The sequence below is a fragment of the Helianthus annuus genome, chromosome 12 (assembly GCF_002127325.2).
Source record: "Helianthus annuus cultivar XRQ/B chromosome 12, HanXRQr2.0-SUNRISE, whole genome shotgun sequence".
In the NCBI taxonomy this organism is placed as follows: domain Eukaryota; kingdom Viridiplantae; phylum Streptophyta; class Magnoliopsida; order Asterales; family Asteraceae; genus Helianthus; species Helianthus annuus.
Window position 1 is genome coordinate 23593659 of NC_035444.2, and position 19940 is coordinate 23613598.

General features: G+C 36.8%; 1 protein-coding gene across 1 annotated transcript in view; it reads right to left on the bottom strand.

Annotated features, from left to right (window-relative positions):
* Positions 1-18576, bottom strand: part of LOC110892582 — a 32639-nt gene extending 14063 nt beyond the window's left edge. The window contains exon 1 of the mRNA XM_035981223.1: positions 18150-18576. Coding sequence (XP_035837116.1) covers positions 18150-18576 — 427 coding nt within the window. The remainder of the gene's footprint in view (positions 1-18149) is intronic.
* Between the last annotated feature and the right edge of the window lie 1364 nt (positions 18577-19940).

A 19940-nucleotide genomic window follows, 5' to 3' on the forward strand; every position in this document is an offset into this window, starting at 1 on the left:
AAATTTCCGAGTTTTAATATTTGTTTTTCCAAGTTTATTATTTTTCTAAGGTTATATAATTTTCCGAGTTTGTGGGAGTTCAAGGTGCTCCGAGGTTATATGTTGGATTGGTCCGAGTTTACGCATGATAATTCCGAGTTTTTGTGTATTACATGGTGACTCCAAGTTTAGTACATGCTTTGGTCCGAGTTTATACACTTGTGTATCCTAGTTATGTATAATTTGATGGGTCCAAGTTTATACACTTGTGTACCCCAGTTATGTATAATTTGATGGGTCCGAGTTTATTAAACAAAAGAAAGGGGTCCGACTTAAGATGATGATGAGTAGTTTGGGTTTAAGACGATGATGTCTAGTCCGAGTTTATGAAAATATTTAATGATGTCCAAGTTTTGTTACTTGGTTCTGAGTTTGTATATAAGTTCCATATGATGTCCGAATTTTGTACATTTGATTTCGAGTTCCTTGCGTCCGAGGATGTGTATGTGTGTTTCCGAGTTTAAATATATGATCTAAGTTTATATATTTCCGAGTTCATGTATATATTTGTTTGTGCTGAGTTTATATATTTGTTTGTTCTGAGTTGTATACTTGTTCTGGATATATATGTATAAGTCCGTAAGTTTATTGATAAACTATATACCCGAGTTATCAACATAAATGTATCCGAGTTTCTCAGAACTACATTACTTGTCACCAACTAGAGAAGCCCACTGTGTGTTAAACTTGTTAATCTGATCACAGTAAACACTTGGTTGTTTGGACACTTAGGGTATTGCAAAACCCTACTTATATACTTACTTGCATGTTATTGTACATTAGGTTGCGTGTAACGGACCTAACACTCTATTAACGTGTAGAAGCACGTTAACACATACCGAGCAAACTAAGGTGAGTTCACTACTCTTTCACAAGCATGCGTCCCCGGGGGACAAACTATTATTCATGGGAGGAATACTTTTAAATGTTGTAGTTTAATTTCGATATCAGTTAATAAACTCAATCTCTATCATGTAAGTCCCTACTTATTACCGAGCTAGTTGCCTAGGAGGCAACGAGGTATTAGCTCATAGCGCTATTAGATTTGACAAGCCTCACACCGTGCTGGGAGCCCGGCGTGAACTAAGTACCTTAAACATTTTGGATCAATGCTGTTAGACATTGATGAGGGCACAACAAACATAATCAGTCATATCGGTACCAAGTTTATTATTTCTTGATATGTCTTTAAAGCTAAACATTTATATGATTTACGTTGAACAAAACTGTGAAGTCGCCAACTTTATGTTGATAAACTCTTCTGCATGCTTGCAGGTCGTTAGGTATATCAATGCATGGGAACTTGCAGTCTGGAGAGCTAGGAGTGTCATGAGGCGTGCTGCTGATGAGAACAGTGGTTATTATACAATTTAAAATAATATGGTTTTGTTTGTTTGAAACAGCTACTTTTGCTTCCGCTAAATCTATACTTTGTTTGAAACGTTTATTTTGAAATGCACTATTCATGTTGGACATGATGATTCTGTTTAATATTATTTACTATTAGTTCGACATGATTAGTGGCTAGATCCTGGTACGTCACACACCTCGCGGTAAAACCCGCATGTGGTAAGTTGCGGGTGTGACAACATTTCTATTCAATATGTAATGTTTTAGCAAAGTTCTATAATAGGTACTTTTTTAAAAATATAATAAACACTGTTAAGTATAATATCGTATAGTATAAGTATCATATAGGTCCCGTATAGGCCACATATGGGCCTATGGATGTAGTATCATATCATATAGTGTAGTATAAGTCTCGTATAGGCGTATGGTATCATATCTTATCGTATTGTATGTTATCGTATAGTTTAGTGTAGTATCGTATCGAATAATATTGTATAGGTGTTGTATTGGTTCCGTATATGCCTATAGGTGTATTATAGTATAGTATACTATAGCATCGTATCGTATATTTGTAGTATAGGTCCCGTATAGGCTTATAGTTGTAGTATAGGTCCCATATAGGCCTATAGGTGTAGTATAGTATTAGATCCTACTGTACCGTATATTATCGTATAGTGTAGTATCGTATCGTATCGTATCGTATCGTATCGTATAGATGTAGTATAGGTCGCGTATATACATATAGGTGTATTATAGTATAGTATAGTATACTATAGCATGGTATCGTATAGTTGTAGTATAGGTCACATATAGGCCTATAGGTGTAGTATACTATCATCTCCTATCGTATCGTATATTATCATATAGTGTAGTATCGTATATGTGTAGTATAGGTCTCGTATATTCATATAGGTTTATTATAGTATAGTATAGTATAGCATCGTATCGTATAGTTGTAGTATAGGTCCTGTATAAGACTATAGGTGTAGTTCAGGTCCCGTATAGGCCTATACAAGACCTATAGGGGACCTATACGAGACATATATTACACTATACGATACGATACGATACGATACAATACGATACTATAGGATACGATACAGCACCCGTAGGCATAGATGTAGTATAATATACTATAGCATCGTATTGTATATGTGTAGTATAGTTCTCGTATAGTCCTATAGGTGTAGTTTAGGTTTTATATAAGACCTATACTACACCTATACGATACGATGCTACACCTATAGGCTTATACGGGACCAATACTACACCTATAAGCCTATACAGGACCTATATGAGATGTATACTACATTATATGACACCATGTGATACTATACTACACTCATAGGCCTATACGAGACTTATACTATACGATACGATACGATACGATACTACATCCATAGGCATATACGAGACTTATACTACACTATACGATATGATAGGATTCTACATCCAATGGCATATACAAGACTTATACTATACTATACTATACGATACTACACCCATAGGTCTATACCCGTGTAGGCCTATAGGTGTAGTATAGGTCCCGTATAGGCCTATAAGTGTAGTATAATATAGTATACTATAGCATTGTATGGTATAGGTGTAGTATAGTTTTTGTATTAGTCTATACGGGACCTATACTACACCCATTACACCTATAGGCTTATACGTGACCTATACTACACCTGTACAATACATACTATACGAGACTTAAGTTATACTACACTATATGATACTACATTTATAGGCCTATACGAGGCCGATACAATATGATATGATACGATACTATACTATATGACACTACACCTATAGGCATATATGAGGCTTATACGGGACATATACTACACTATACGATGCGATACGATATCACATTTATAGGCTTATACGAAGCCACTACGGGACCTATAATACACTAATACGATACTATAGGTGTATTATCATATAAAAATGTTTGTAAAAAAATACTTATTTTTTGTGTATTTAAACAAGAATACTTATTTTTTTATTATAAAACTTTGCTAAAACGATTAATATTATATAACATGTTTGTAAAAAAAACCCTTGTGTATGCCCCATATAGGCCATACGAGGTATATATGGGTCATGGGTCTTATACAAGACCTATACGAGAGGTCCTATACGTGGTGTATAGGAGCAGCCAAACCAGAACAAACACCGATCAAACACTGAGTTTGATGTAACCCTATACGCCCCGTATATACCTGTACTCGACGTACATAAACCCTAAATTGTACAAACAGATAACTTTAATGTGCCAATAGTTTGATTCTTAAAATAACAGTTGAAACCTTTTAGTGAGTTTAGTGTTCTGCTTAGTTGAGGCTTGAAAAAACATCTTAACTGATCATCGAATTGCTTTCATCAATAACATTTTTTTTTGTTTCATTGGAATCTTAACTACCAGGTTAGGTGACACATTTTTTTTAGAATTAACTAATTAGATAATGTATTCATGTTTCATACACACATTTTTTATTGAATTAACTAATTAGATAATGTATTCATGTTTCATACGAGTTATGTGTAACAGAATGAATAAAACTGATAATGTATTCATGTATCATAAGGGTTGTGTGTAACAGAATGAATAAAACTAAAGGAGCAAAGTCTATACGGTTTTTTATGTATAAAACAAATTACATAATTTAAACTTAGCGTAATTGGGAATTTCGTCGCCGTCCAACACATGGACAAAAGAATTATTATCAGTCACTAGCTTTACAAATTCATACCAAAGTCCAAATTAAGTGTCTAATTATATGATACAAAAGTATATTATTCACATAATTCAGTTATTAAGTTTCATCCTTATCTTTAAAATTAGATTTTTTTTTTAATTTTTTTAACTTAAAAATTAGATACGACCAAACAATATTGTATTTGATAATCTTAAATTTATCCCTAGACAACATCTAATGTTTGAATGCTTTTCTTTATGAAATATTCTTTTTACACCTGTTCGTTTTACATAAAGATATCATATTTTATAAAGTTTAACATGAGTCATTGGATTTTAATAATCCTAACTTTTACCTATTAGCTGACATTAATCACAACTTAAAAAATTTCTTTTGACAATCCCAACTTGTAAAAATTTGGCCTCATCGATCATTTTCTAACTTGGTTATAACCTCATTAGTTTTTTGCTGGCTTGGTAGCTTACGTGGCACAAACCTAGTTATTAGCTTCTTATATGATACAAACCTAGTTATTAGATTTTAATAATCTCAACTTTCACCACCACTATCACCAACCACCACCATAAGCAACCAATAAGACCATTGGGTGTGGAGGAGGGTAGTACTCAAAGGAAGCTCTGCCACATAGACATCCACGTAAGCGGGTGTGAGGATGGGGCTGAAGGGCAGGGTCGGTCCTGAGAATTCGTGTACCCTGTTCGAGCTAAAAAAACGTGCCCTTAGCCCTTAACGAAATTGAGTATTTGACTCACTAAAGGTCTAATTCTAACGTCAATGGGTCACTAACTAATATAAACCATAAACATAGTTTTGTAAGTGGGCCTATATTGGTGTTTATACAAGTATACCCTATTTAATCTTTTACATATCCATATCGGATTTTTTTTTAATACGGCGCCCTTCGAAATATCGGGCCCTGGCCGGTGGTCCTCCTCGCCCACCCTCATGTCCGGCCATGCTGAAGGGGATGGACCTAGGGTGTGGGAGATGAGCCTCATATATATATGTGTGTTGTATGTATATGTGTGTGTGAGGAGAGGAGGCCCGGCTTGAACGTCTTCCACAAGACTGTGATGATGGGGACGAGGCTAGGGGCGGTGCGTTGGGGCGTCGCCGGCCCTAGGTCGCTCCCCACTCTGAGTAGTCTAATTGGGTTTGTGCCACGTAAGTTGCCACATCAGCAAAAAAAAAAAAAAAAAAAAAAAAAAAAAAAAAAAAAAACTAACTGAGTTATAATCCAGTTAGAAAAATGATTGATGAGGGCCAAATTCTTACAAGTTGGGATTGTCAAAGGAAATGTTTTAAGTTGGGATTAATATTGGTCAATGAGTGGAAGTTATGATTATTCAAATCCAATAACCCTACATATTTTAATTGTTTAATAAAGATCATAAAGGAATCGGTAATGATCATTCTGCATCCTTAACACATAAATTTTAAAGACAAATTTCTTTTTAATTTCTGTCGTCTGTGCAACTTGAACCCAAACCCCCCCCCCTTTTCTCAAACCCATGTATTTAAAAACCTTGACTTTGTCAATAGAAAACAACCCCATTGTTCTTTCATGTTCTAAGTGAATTTATTGACTTCCTATTCAACTACGTCGATATTGTAAATGCATTTTTTTCTAATTGGTCATCACTACAAGAAAATTGGGTATTTGTAATTATAATATAAAATATCCATGGGTAACCCTGTTTTGCGTTTAAAATGTCGATAGTTTGGTATCTTACTAGTTTTTGCAACTAAGTTCATGGTTGCACGATTTTCGATAGGTTTGTGACCGTCACTGTCAATACTGATCCATGTTTACGACCAATGTTTGATTTTTATCGGCTTTTGATCAGGTAATCTGAGGTGAGAGGGTTGTTCCATGAAAATCAATGATGACATGCAGAGGCAGATCAATGGTCTAATTTTTAAGGGAGTGACTAGAGGGTTTAATCGAACATTTAAGAGGCGATCGTGACTTTTGCCTATAGAATTCATTAATTTTTTTAAGGGGACACCCCCTCACCTTTACATATGGCTCTGTCAATGATGACATGATGCCTGTGTGTTTATAACATTATTTTTTTTAAAGAGGGTTAATATTTTCACATCCCTATTTTCTACTTCCATCTATATATACATAGATATATAAAGATAGATAGATAGAGTTAAAAAGAGTATGAGAATAAAATATAAATATGTGAAAATAGAATGTGAAAACTGTGAGAGAACTTTTAAATTATTTTCATCAAAGTAAGAGAATAATATTTATTTTTAAAAATAAACGTATCAAAGACAAGGACCAATTATACGACAATATCAAGGTAGTTTTGACACAATCATATAAACAATCCTTTAATCTCATTATTTTTTAACAGCTATTTTCTTTTAGTTTCTGTCATCTATATGACTTAAACTAAAGGGGGACGGTATGATTCATTGAAGGTGAATCGGTGAGTGTGGTTGCCGCACGGGGATGCTTCCAGGTGGATAATCGGTGAGTGTGGAGTAGAAGAGAAGAGGTGTGGGCGGTGAGTATTCAGTGAAGGTGAAGAAGAAGAAATGAAGGAGAGAGAGAGAGAGGAGAGGAGATAGAGAATCAATCAAATTTTTTTTTTAATTGAATGGGTGTTTAAATAATTCCGAGTGTTTGAGTAGAAAATGGGGAGTGAAAGGAGGAGTTGACATGGCATGAGATTATTGGATAGAGAAAACTCAAACACCCTAAAGTGTTTGAAACATACCCTCCACCCTAAGGTTTTACCTTTGCAAATGGACCACCACCCATTAGTTTATAATCTCATTACTAATCTACCATCTCTAAGACCGTGTCCAGGGGCGGAACTACAAGGGGGTCAGGAGGGTCCGTTGACCCTCCGGCGAGTCTCTGGTGATCAGATTTCCACTATATTTTTTTCCGATAGATACCACTTAAGTAGTCATTTACTCTTGGTTTGACCCCTCATCATCATGCATAGAGTTGTTTAAGTAAAGAGATAGAGTCATTTAAGCGAAAAGAACATGACCGGAATTTTTTTCCGGTGGCTTCTGTGGCGTAGAGTGGATGTCGGAGTGCAGAAGCTTTTGGGGAGAGAAGAATAAATGACAATGGCCCAATTTTCAAGAGCCTGATAAACAATTTTTTATTGATTAATAAGCAATATTTTATTTATTAATTTTAAATCTTTAAGTTTCAACCTAATGTGTAGTCATATCAAATGAAAAATTGTATAGGTTGGTTGGTCATGGGTTTACTTTTAACTTTTTAAGACTTACTGGTTTAGAGTGGTGGGTATGGGCCGTCGGTTGTGGCGTTGGAACACTAACGCTGTTAAGGTTCTGTTAGTCAGAGTCTATTAAAGGCCAATATGTGAAAAGTTGGGACCGTCAGTGAAATTTTTGAAGTTAGGACCATTGTCGGCCAACGAACAATAGTTTCGATTATTAAAATCCATTATTCCTTGTAAAAAATAAAAAGAATTCGTTAACGAAAGTAAAAAAGAAATTCTATTACGACCCCCCAGTCGAAAATTTCTGGTTCCGCCACTGACCGTGTCTAAAATATTATTTTTATCCAATTAGTTATCTTTCCTTATATGTTAATGTTAGAGGATATGATCCTACGACAATGATCGTAATTTTGATATCATCCACATAATTATCAGAAATATTTAAACAAAAAAAAAATCCAACAGCCGTAAAATTAGAAAAGAAATGGAGGGAAGACTTGGGAAAACAACAACAACAAAGACTTGGCTTCGGTTCCGTAGTTTGTTCGGTTGTCACAAGAACAGTTCATAATTTTGGGACCGCATCATCTATGACACATGTTCCATTGTATGTTACGCAAGTGATCTTTCGAATAGAATCCATATTATGAATGTCTAGACTATGATGTTTGTGTATTGGTTGAAAGGGTCAGGCCACATATTGAACGAGTATCAACGTATATTCTAGTCAAAGGACATTTAGGACAACGATGTGAATTGATATTTTTTGCTTATGTTTTTATTAATTGTTAAATATACACATGTGTGATAAAGTTTAGAAGATTTATTCAATTGTTACACTAAGATTCTAACATAAATAAGGTATAACTAAAGGGTTAGTTATACTTATCTAATAAAGGTAGTATATAAATGATTTAACGGTCAAACTTGTTCAAATAGGCGTTAATGTTGTGATCGTCATCAAAACAAACAAGGCTGCACACATACACAATGCATAACACAGGTGTCGGTTCAGCCATCATCCATGGTCGGCTTTTTGTTACCGTCAATCCACGCACCACTATTATCTTTTCATCCTTTTTCTCCTCACTCCCTTCCCCGCCTCTTTGAATCTAAGGTTTTCGATTTATGTGTGTGTGAATGTGGATTTAGTTTTTTGATCGTAAGGTGTCTGAATATGGAGTTAGGGTTTTGTTTAGGTGTTCGAATCTAAATTTATTGTTCTATTATGTGTTTTAATATGTATCTAAGGTTTGATTAGGTGTTTGAATACGTTTAAAGGTTTATACCATGTGTTTGGATATGGAATTAAGGTTTGTTTTAGATGGTTTGTTTTTCCTCTATGCTAATGATATTTAGGGTATAATACGAGTTGAATCTGGGCTAGCCTATGCTCGAGCCTAACTCGTTTAAGTTAAGAGAGTTTGAGCTTTATTTTTAAATACTAGGATTTGCTCGTGATTTGGTTTTAGAGTTCGAGCTCAACTCGTTTATTACTAATAAATATTTTATGTATTTTATTTATATACATTTATAATTGATTATGTATGTATTTATAATTATTGTTTTAATACATGACATAATATATATTATGAAAAAGTGTAATGTACAATATGTCTTATTGTACGATGCGTACGCGATTAGCATATCACATGCGATTTTGTACATTTTGGTTGTCCAAGTTTGTGAGTTCGAGGTTATGAACATGCGATTCTGTTAGTCCGAGTTTATGACATGTTAAGCCATCTGATTTTCAGTGGCGAATTTTGACGTTTTCGACCGGGGGGGGGGTCGAAAACGTATATACCCAAAATTTTCTATAAAACCGGTGGGTCGAAAACGTACATACCAAAAAATTTCTATATGAAAACTACATATATAACACTACTGAGCGAAAAGTTCGGGAGTCCCCCCCCCCCCGACCCCTTCAAAGTTGCGCCAATGGCGATTTTGACTATATAACATGCGAACAACCATGTTCTAAGTCCGAGTTTGTGAAGCCATGCGATTTCTAATCGCGTACGCATCGTATGTTAAGGCCAATTGTACAATAACCGGCCTCTATATATTATTTAGTTACATTTTATACTTTTATTTCTAAAAATAATAATAACTAGTATTAACCAACCCCCCGCGTTGCGGCGGGAGCGAGCACTAATGCCACACTACTAACAGCGACCGTCGACATTGAAGTTGCGGTGTTAATGCGAAGAAATTAAACCGAAACGTAGAATAAAATAACTAAGTTGATCTAGGACTCGCGCGTTATGATGAACCTGCGTCAATTTTTTTCTCGTTTGACAGGTTCATCGTAATCTATATGTCATATATATCATTACCACTATACAAACCATAATGCATACATTACAACAACCATTGCATCAATATGTTGCAAATTATATTTATACAAGATTTTGGCTAAATTAATTAGATTATTATAAATAATAATTTACAAATAAAACAACACAACTTTGAATGGATCAAACAGATTGAATATGGTAAGATAATGAAACCATTATTTGATTAGGGTACAACCACTTAAGCACAATTTACAACCATACATGCATACAAAACAAATTATATTTGGTAAGGTAATGAAACCATTATTATTTGATTAAGGTACAACCATTTAAGCACAACTTACAACCTATATTGATTAATGTACAACTATTTAAACATAACTTACAACTATATATGCACACAATTGTTTCAAATTAATAGTATATAAATAATAATCCATTTTAATATTAAAGAACATTATATAAACAACAAGAGTAGTATCAAATAAACATTTTTGATTTTGCATAAGTAGGTTGAGAAGACGTCTTGCCTTTTATTTTTTAAATCAATAACTAACATCAAAGTGTAGAAAAAAAGAGGTAAGAGTAATTTACAAATAACCTCTTAAGTTGAACATAGTCAAACATCACCCCCTTCCCCGGGAAAAAAAATAAAGAGTAAACTGCCATTTTGGTCTTTATGGTTTGGCCAGTTTTACCACTTTAGTCCAAATCTCAAATTTATTATATCTGGGTCCCTGTGGTTTGCATTTTGTTGCCATTTTAGTCCAAAATTTAAAAACCCTACTTTTTTACTGTTGCAACCTCCTATTTTGTCCTTTAGTGCAGGGGCATTTTGGTCATTTTGCTTTTCATTTAACATTTTCTTAATTCAAAATAATATATATATATATATATATATATATATATATATATATACACACACACACATCATCTGAGTTCATCTTCATCATCACCAGCTCTCTCTCTCTCTTCTCTGAACTACCACCACACCACCACCACCACCCCCACCCCCACCACTGCATCATCCCCACCACCACCATCCCACTGCCGCCAACACCACCACCACCACCGTGATGAGAACGGACATCGGAAAACGACACCCATCTTTCTCTCTCCAAACACCCATCTCTCTCTTCTCTCTCTCCTCTCTGTCGAACACCACCACCACCACCGTGATGAGAACCGGCGGAGCAGGTGAAGGAGGTGGTGGTTCACCGGATTGAGTTGCAGTTGATGAGAACGACGGCGACATAGATCTCCGTTCACCAGTAACCACCACCTACAACCAATCTCCACCCTACTCCACCTTCTAAATCGTCTCCTCCACCAAACCTCGCTGCGAATCGCCAGAATTTTGGTGGGTTTTTTGGCCTCTTCAACACCACCGCCTCCACAACGACGGTTTTTTGGCCTCTTCAACACCACCGCCTCCAGAATTTTGGTGGGTTTTTTTTGGTGGAGACAGGGTGGTTTTGGTGACGGAGACGGAGAAGAAGACGGAGGTGAAGAATGCTACGGATGTAACCACCGGCAAGTTTTGTGAAGATGAGCAATCGGGTTGTTCTAGATCTGATTTTCTCCATTTCTAAAATTCTTTGTTTGTTGAAATTGTTGGGATTTTTGATGCTCGATTTCGTTGTTTGTTGAATTTGTTCCAGATCTGAATAATTTGTTTCAATTTGATGCTCGTTTGTTTGTATAGTGTGGTGCTAATATGTTGGGTTTTTAAATGATTTTTTTAAATTGAGTTTTGGAATGGTGTTTATCAGCATGTTTGAATCAAAAGGAGGCGTTTGTAGAGCCAATTTGTAACGTAGGGGTTGTGGTGGTCATGGTGGGTTACCTGGTGGATGATGGTGGTGTGGTGGTGGTAGTAGTTCAGAGAAGAGAGAGAGAGAGAGAGAGAGAGAGAGAGAGAGAGAGAGAGAGAGAAGAGAGAGAGGCAGATTTAATTTGGGGATTCTGGGTTGAGCTGAAACACACAAATATTAGAGAGAGAGGCAGATTTAATTTATCAATATTTAGTTATAATAATTTCTGAAATGACCAAAATACCCCTGAGGGTATGGACAAAACAGGAGGTTTTAATTTGAGGGTTCTGGTCAAATATCACTTTTGGACTAAAATGGCAACAAAATGCAAACCACAGGGACCCAGATGTAATAAGTTTGAGATTTGGACTAAAGTGGCAAAACTGACCAAACCACAAGGACCAAAATGGCAGTTTACTCAAAAATAAATGTTGATATTGTGCTGCATTTTTTATTGGATTTTTGTGTTATATTTTGTGTACTGGATTTTTTATGTTTGATTTGTTTTTTACTAGATTATTTATGCTAGATATTGTTTGTATTAGATTTTGTGGTGTATTTGAGAAAATAGAAGGATGATAGTTTGTGTTTTAGGACCAAAATACCATTTAATCCAAATATTATCAGTGTTGCATGTCATCTTTAAAATTCTTCTTAAATTATTTATGTAAAACTCACGTTTTAAAGTATCTTTCCCCTATAAATATATACTAATAAGTTTGTTTATGCTTGCTATCCTAGTACATTCATTCAATAAATGAAGTTTGGGGTCAGACTCATTAATTAAACCAGTAGGGTGTCCGCGCAATGCGGTGGGGGTAACACTTTACATTGAGATACTCACTTCAGATAGTTTTCATATTCGTATAATAGTTATTGTAGCATTAATGTGGTGGATATACGTCATAAGCGAAGTAATGGGCTACTTCATTTCATTGTGGTGTGTATGGTTCAGTCGGTTTAGTTATCCTGAACCGAAGTCATTGGTTAGTCTATTTAATTAACCAATCGGCTGTTGGTTAATTAGTTCGGTTCAGTCAGATAGATTGATGGTTTTTTATTCGGTTCGTTTAATTTCAGTTAATAGCCAAACCAAACTTTGGCTAAAACTTTTTCTTAGGAATACATAAAAATGAGGTGTGAATACATGAAATGGAGGTATAAAATATGAAATACATGAACTTTTTTTTATCAAAATTGGGGTGATCAAAATCTGCCGAATCACTTGAGGTATAAAAGCTATAAATATATAAGAATATGAATAATCGGTTTGGTTTAGTTAATGTATTTGTTGGTTTAAGTTTATAATGAATGACCTTGCAATTATGTGATGGATTCTGTTATTGAATGTAGTTTAGCTTTTTATTGCACTGTTTAACTTTTGAAGTTAAAGGTAAACATATATTGCAAACCGGTAGTTTCCAAACATACACAAACAAGTAATCAATGACATAATGCTACAAACACATTACACAAACAACCATATGGATGTCATAACACACTTAGTCAAACAGCCTCATAAGGCTACATAACATGTTATGGGACCTGTAACACCCTTAAAAATTTCTACTTGAATTTAGTAATGTATCATAAGATTTTATACAAAAGATGTCTAAATTAAAGTCTTAGTTTCAAGAACCAAGTTCTAAGGTAACAAACATTAGTTATCTACCGACTAATTAAAACATCCATAAGTTGTTTAGCAAACGGTTTACATCATAACATTGTTTAAATAGAGTTAATTTATGAGGAAGCTTCAAAAGTTCGTGTTCGGTTCTTCAAAAGCTTGCTTGACCGTCATCCGTAATCCTTAAATACCTAGAAACTGAAATGTTTACATTAAACATTAGTATTAGAGTTCATGGAATAATGGTTTAATCGAGACTACATTAGAAACGGATTCGATTTGCTATGATATACAAAACTTAGCCAACGTTTCCAGACTCTACCGTAACTTACGGTATCTACCGTAAGTTACGGTAGTCATTTTATCATTCTGGTCCACCGTAAACATTTGATTTCTACCGTAAATTACGGTGGATGCCGTAATTTACGGTAGCCACTGCAAATCCATGTTTTGTTTGATTTGGTTATTTTGCCCAAACCCGATTCCAAGATTTCTCATTCTAACAATTAACACACTGAGTTCTCGTATTCTAATGTGTCTTTCACGAACAGTGACGATGACCAAATGATCATACTATAATGCATTAACCTCACATCATTTGATTTATCGACCCGTTTGGCTCATCTATGGAATCCTCCATTTTGATGACTACCAATGCGATCTAACCAATTCTTTATCTATTATTCAACATAGCGAACATTATCTCTTTAATTCAGCTCAACTTCTATTCTAAGATACGACTACACATATGCTAATTATTAAATTACCCAATGTAACGAGTTAAGTTACATACCTTTAGTGCACGCCCTTCAACCGCAATTCTCCACCGGCTTGCCCACTTGACGTTCCGGTATCCTTTCCTATAGAGTTCATTTATATTATGTTTAGAACTCTTTTTAATCACATATCGCATAATAGCCAAAACATCACAACTAGGTGTTTTAACTTCAAAATTCTAGTTTCGAGCCTTCTTTGAGGCATTTCAACAAACACTTTAAAGGCGGAATTATACATGATTATATAGTAAATCCCTAGCTTATCATCTAGCCCAAATTGCACATAAATCAACCCATTTACACAATTGTTAGCTTCTAAAATTCTGAAGTCACTTCACAATTGTCAACTTACACTAGAACAACATCCAATTTCCTAGTGTTTATCAAGTTCTACATAACCCGCTAATCACCTACAATGGTGTTCATGAATTTTACTAAAATCTTCACATGATTTCAACTTGTATTTATCTAGGGTTTGTCCCTAGACACTATCTTGTTCCTAATTCGTCATAAAACAAACATGCAACCATAAATTTCAGATTATCCCAATCTCATGAGAATTTCAAGTTGAGAGTTTTCATCAAATTTTACATACCTTGTGATCCTCTTGTGATGAGGATCAATAATCTATGCCCGATTTCTGTTTTTGATCAGATTTGGACTCTCAATTTGTGATGAACTAGGGTTTTGATGGAGCTTGGGGTCGCCCTGACTCCTAGTCGATTTCCACAACACAGACAAAATGTGTTTGTGTTTTAATTTAGTTATTTCATTAAAAATAGTTCTCATTTAGACACTTTTAGCCCCTCACTTTTCATACTTTATTTGTTTTAGCTCCTAAATACTTATAAGTGACCAACTAACTTGGTTAGTGCCACTCTTAGTCGGTTTATTTCACTATTTTATCCGCAACCATATTGCAAATTTAAGAACTCACATTTTCGGGATGTTACAAGTCCACCCCCCTTAAAAAGGTTTCATCCCCGAAACCAAAGTACGTACCAAATAAAGTAGGGTAGAGATGTTGCATCTCCTCTTCGGACTCCCACGTAGCATCCGAGCCTTTCCTATGCTCCCACTTGATCTTGACTTGATTGATTTGTTTGTTTCGCAAGTGCTTGACCTTTCGATCTAAAATCTCCACTGGTCTCACCGCATAATTCAAGCTATTATCCACTTCGATATCATCGTAATGGATATAAGCTGTTTTGTCTGCTAGACACTTCCGCAATTGCGACACGTGAAACGTGCTATGTATCCCACTCAGTTCTTCTGGTAATTCGAGGCGATAAGCCACCTTACCAACCCGTCCAGTGATTCTGAATGGCCCTATAAATCTTGGGCTCAAGTTTCCTCTTTTTCTGAACCGTATTATTCCTTTCCACGGCGATACCTTCAGCATTACTTTATCGCCCACTTGAAATTCAATCAGCCTTTTTCGTTTATCCGCGTACGACTTTTGTTAATCCAGAGCCGCCTTGAGGTGAGTCCGGACCATGTCGATCTGCTCATTCGTAGTTTGGATTATATCAGTAGGTGCTAGTCCTCGTGGACCCACTTCTCCCCAACATACCGGGCTTCGACACTTTCTACCATATAACCATACGGGGCCATCTTAATGCTCGCGTGATAGCTATTGTTATATGAAAATTCGACCAAGGGTAGATAGACATCCCAACTACCCCCGAAGTCAATAATGCAAGCCCGCAGCATATCCTCCAGCGTTTGTATTATTCTTTCACTCTGCCTATCCGTTTGTGGATGGTAAGCGGTGCTAATGAACAGTTTAGTTTCCATTTGCTCTTGGAATTCACGCCAAAATTTTGAAGTAAACTGGGTATCTCTATCTGACACAATAGATATCGGTACCCCATGATGCGCTATGATTTCATTGGTGTACACCTCCGACATCTTCTCGGATGTATAAGTCTCGCGAATCGGAATGAAGTGAGCACTTTTCGTCAATCTATCCACGACTACCCATATAGCATCAAACCCACAGTTGGTTTTGGGCAATTTGGTCAACAAATCCATGGTGATTTGTTCCCATTTCCAAACTGGTATGTCCAATGGTTGCAATTTACCATATGGCTTCTGGTGCTCCGCTTTGACTTGCAAGCAGGTCAAACACTTCTCCACATATTTCACAATATCTCTTTTCATCCCGGGCCACCAATAGTTTTGTTTCAGATCATTGTACATCTTGGTCGTACCCGGATGAATTGAATATCGAGATTTATGAGATTCATCGAGTAGAAGCATCTTCACCCCACAAGTATTTCGAACCCATATCCTTCCGGATCGAGTCTTCAACCCGTTATTTCCATCCGACAAATCTTTCAACTGGCCGATTATTCTTTCTTTCTTTCTTCCAATTCTCTTCTTTCACTGCTTCTGATTGCGCCTCTCGGATACGTTCAAGTATACCCGAGGTCACCACAAGCTGCATCGATCTTACTTGTATTGGGACATAGTCCGCTTTTCTGCTCAGAGCATCCGCCACCACATTTGCCTTTCTGGGGTGATAGTGTATTTCACAGTCGAAATCTTTCACCGTTTCTAACCATTGCCTTTGTCACATATTTAACTCCTTCTGATCGAAGAAGTACTTTAAGCTCTTGTGATCGGTAAATATGGTGCACTTTACCACATATAAATAGTACCTCCATATTTTTAATGCAAATACCACCGCAGCCAACTCGAGATCGTGCGTGGGATATTTCTTCTCGTGTATCTTCAATTGCCTCGAGGCATAAGCTATAACTTTGCCCCGTTGCATCAAAACGCATCCGAGTCCCGATAGTGAACCATCCGAATAAACCACCAAGTCTTCGACCCCGTCCGACAATGTCAGTACCGGAGCTTGAGTCAACTTCTCTTTTAGCGTTTGAAACGCTCTTTCTTGATCTACACCCCAAATGAACTTTTCTTCCTTCCGGGTTAGTTTTGTTAGCGGTGACGCAATCTTGGAGAAATCTTGAATGAATCTCCTATAGTATCCCGCAAGCCCCAAAAAGCTTCTAATTTCCGAAGGGTTCTTCGGGGGATTCCATTTTGACACGGCCTCGATCTTTGACGGATCCACCAATACTCCGTCGGCACTTATGATGTGGCCAAGAAATGGTACCTCTCGTAACCAATAGGCACACTTAGAGAATTTCGCATACAACCTTTCTCGTCTAAGTGTTTCTAACACCTCTTGTAAGTGGTGTGCATGTTCAGCTTCACTTTTTGAATACACCAAAATATCATCGATAAACACGATGACTGACTTATCCAACATTGGCTTGCAAACCCGGTTCATGAGGTCCATGAAAGCCGCGGGTGCATTTGTTAGCCCAAATGACATCACGAGGAATTCGTAATGTCCGTATCTCGTGCGGAAAGCCGTCTTCGGCACATCTTCCTCCTTGACCTTTAGTTGGTGATACCCCGATCTAAGGTCAATTTTTGAAAACCAGTTCGCACCTTGTAATTGGTCAAATAAATCATCTATCCTCGGAAGCGGGTATTGATTCTTTACCGTGAGTTTGTTTAACTCCCGGTAATCGATACACATGCGCATGCTTCCGTCTTTCTTTTTCACGAATAGTACAGGTGCGCCCCAAGGAGACACACTCGGCCTTATGAATCCTTTGTCAAGCAGGTCTTGAATCTGGGACATCAACTTTTGTAATTCCAACGGTGCAAGTTGGTATGGTGCTTTTGCTACGGGTTTTGCGTCCGGAATCAATTCGATCCCGAACTCTACTTCCCGTTCAAGCGGTATCCCCGGTAAATCCTCCGGAAACACATCTTCATAGCCTCGTACTACCGGTACATCTTCAATCTTCCGTGATTCTTTCTCGGGTTCATTTTCGTATATCATGAATGCCTTGCATCCTCGCTTCATAAGCTTGTGAGCTTTCAACATTGAGCATACTATGGAGTTGCCTCCTTTTTCACCATAGATAGTGACGTGTTTCCCGCTCGGAGATATTAACTTTATCTCCTTACAAAAACACACGACCTTCGCGTGGTGCTGAGATAGCCAATCCATCCCAACGACTACTTGAAATTCCCCCATTGACATCGGGATTAGGTCTATCAAGTATTCTTCATCGTCAATGCTTAATTTGCAGCCTCGACAAACATCACAAACTATAAAACTTTTGTTGTCCCCTATTTCAACTTCTAAGGGCACAGATAACTTTGTTAATATAAAAGAAGGATGCCGAATAGATCCATGTGAAATGAAGGATTTATTCGCACCCGTATCAAACAGTACACGTGCTGGAATTGAGTTAATTGTGAATATACCTGAGACCACATCGGGTTCTGTTTTTGCTTCAGCCGCGGTAAGTTGGAAGGACCTACCCTTCGCTTTGGGAGCTTCTGTTGGAGACTCTTTTGTGTCTCTCTTTCCAACCAACTCGGGACATAACGATGCAGTGTGTCCCGTCTTCCCACATACCAGACACGACTTGTCTTTGAAGCGGCACTCACCTTTGTGCCCCTTTCCACATACTTTGCAACTTGGCGACCCGCCTTTAGCCTCCACTTTCTTCCCCGATTCATCAGTTCTAGCTTTCTTTGTAGGGCTTGGATTCACATCTTGTGCCCTTCGCTCACCCCTCTCAACTTGCTTCTCTAACTCGATTTCCCGCTCCCGGGCGGTGTTGATGATTTCTGTGAGAGTTTCATATTTTGAGGGAGTCATAAACTCCCGGTATTCAGCACTCAGCATGTTGTAATAATAGTATATCTTCTGCTCTTCAGTGGTGACTAACTCATCTCAAAATTTCAGCTTCTCCATGAAGATGCCTGTAATCTTATCAATTGATTCTACCTTTTGTCTTAACTGGATAAATTCCTCTTTGATCATGTTGATAACTTCTTTGGGACTATGGTGTTTAAGGAACGGTACCTTAAACTCATCCCAAGTCATGACCCTTGCCGCTTCGGCTCCCATTTCCTTCTTTTTATTGTCCCACCAATCCTTGGCTTGATTTCTCAATTGACCCGTTCCGTAAGCAACAAAGTCACCTACGTCACAGTGGGTTCGTTCAAACACTCCTTCGACGTCACTTATCCATCTTTGGCAGATTATCGGGTCAACTTCCCCGTTATAGATTGGCGGTTTGCACGCCATAAATTCTTTATATGAGCACCCTTTACGATCTCCCGTTTTTTCCTTCATAAGGTTGACACTATCCTCCAACCTTTTAACTCGCTCTTCAACAAGCGACAACACCGTGTTTTGAATTTTGTCTATAAACCCGGATAGACTACCTTCAATTGCCTTCCCTACTTCTTCGGCAATTATTTCTTTCATTTGTTCGGTGCTTGTTTGCACCGGATTATCATCGTTTCCATCAGACATCTTGAAACTAAAATGTTTACATTTGAACGTTAAACATTTCATTTATAGCATTACTTCATTTGTTTCAGTTTAGCCAAGTTCTCAACTTGCTTTAACCGTTCACATTCGGTGCACTTTCCGGGTTTGAGTGTATTAACACGCTCTTCCCATGCACATCAATTCATTTCTCATTTCTTAAATAAATATAATATGTTAAGATAATAAGTTAATTCTTACCGGACGATCGATCAAGCTTGAACCGAACACTTGTTGACAACCTTAAGCTCTGATTACCAACTTGTAACACCCTTAAAAATTTCTACTTGAATTTAGTAATGATTCATAAGATTTTATACAAAAGATGTCTAAATTAAAGTCTTAGTTTCAAGAACCAAGTTCTAAGGTAACAAACATTAGTTATCTACCGACTAATTAAAACATCCATAAGTTGTTTAGCAAACGGTTTACATCATAACATTGTTTAAACAGTGTTAATTTATGCGGAAGCTTCAAAAGTTCGTGTTCGGTTCTTCAAAAGCTTGCTTGTCCGTCATCCGTAATCCTTGAATACCTAGAAACTGAAATGTTTACATTAAACATTAGTATTAGAGTTCATGGAATTATGGTTTAATCGAAACTACATTAGAAACGGATTCGATTTGCTATGATATACAAAACTTAGCCAACGTTTCCAGACTCTACCGTAACTTACGGTATCTACCGTAAGTTACGGTAGTCATGTTATCATT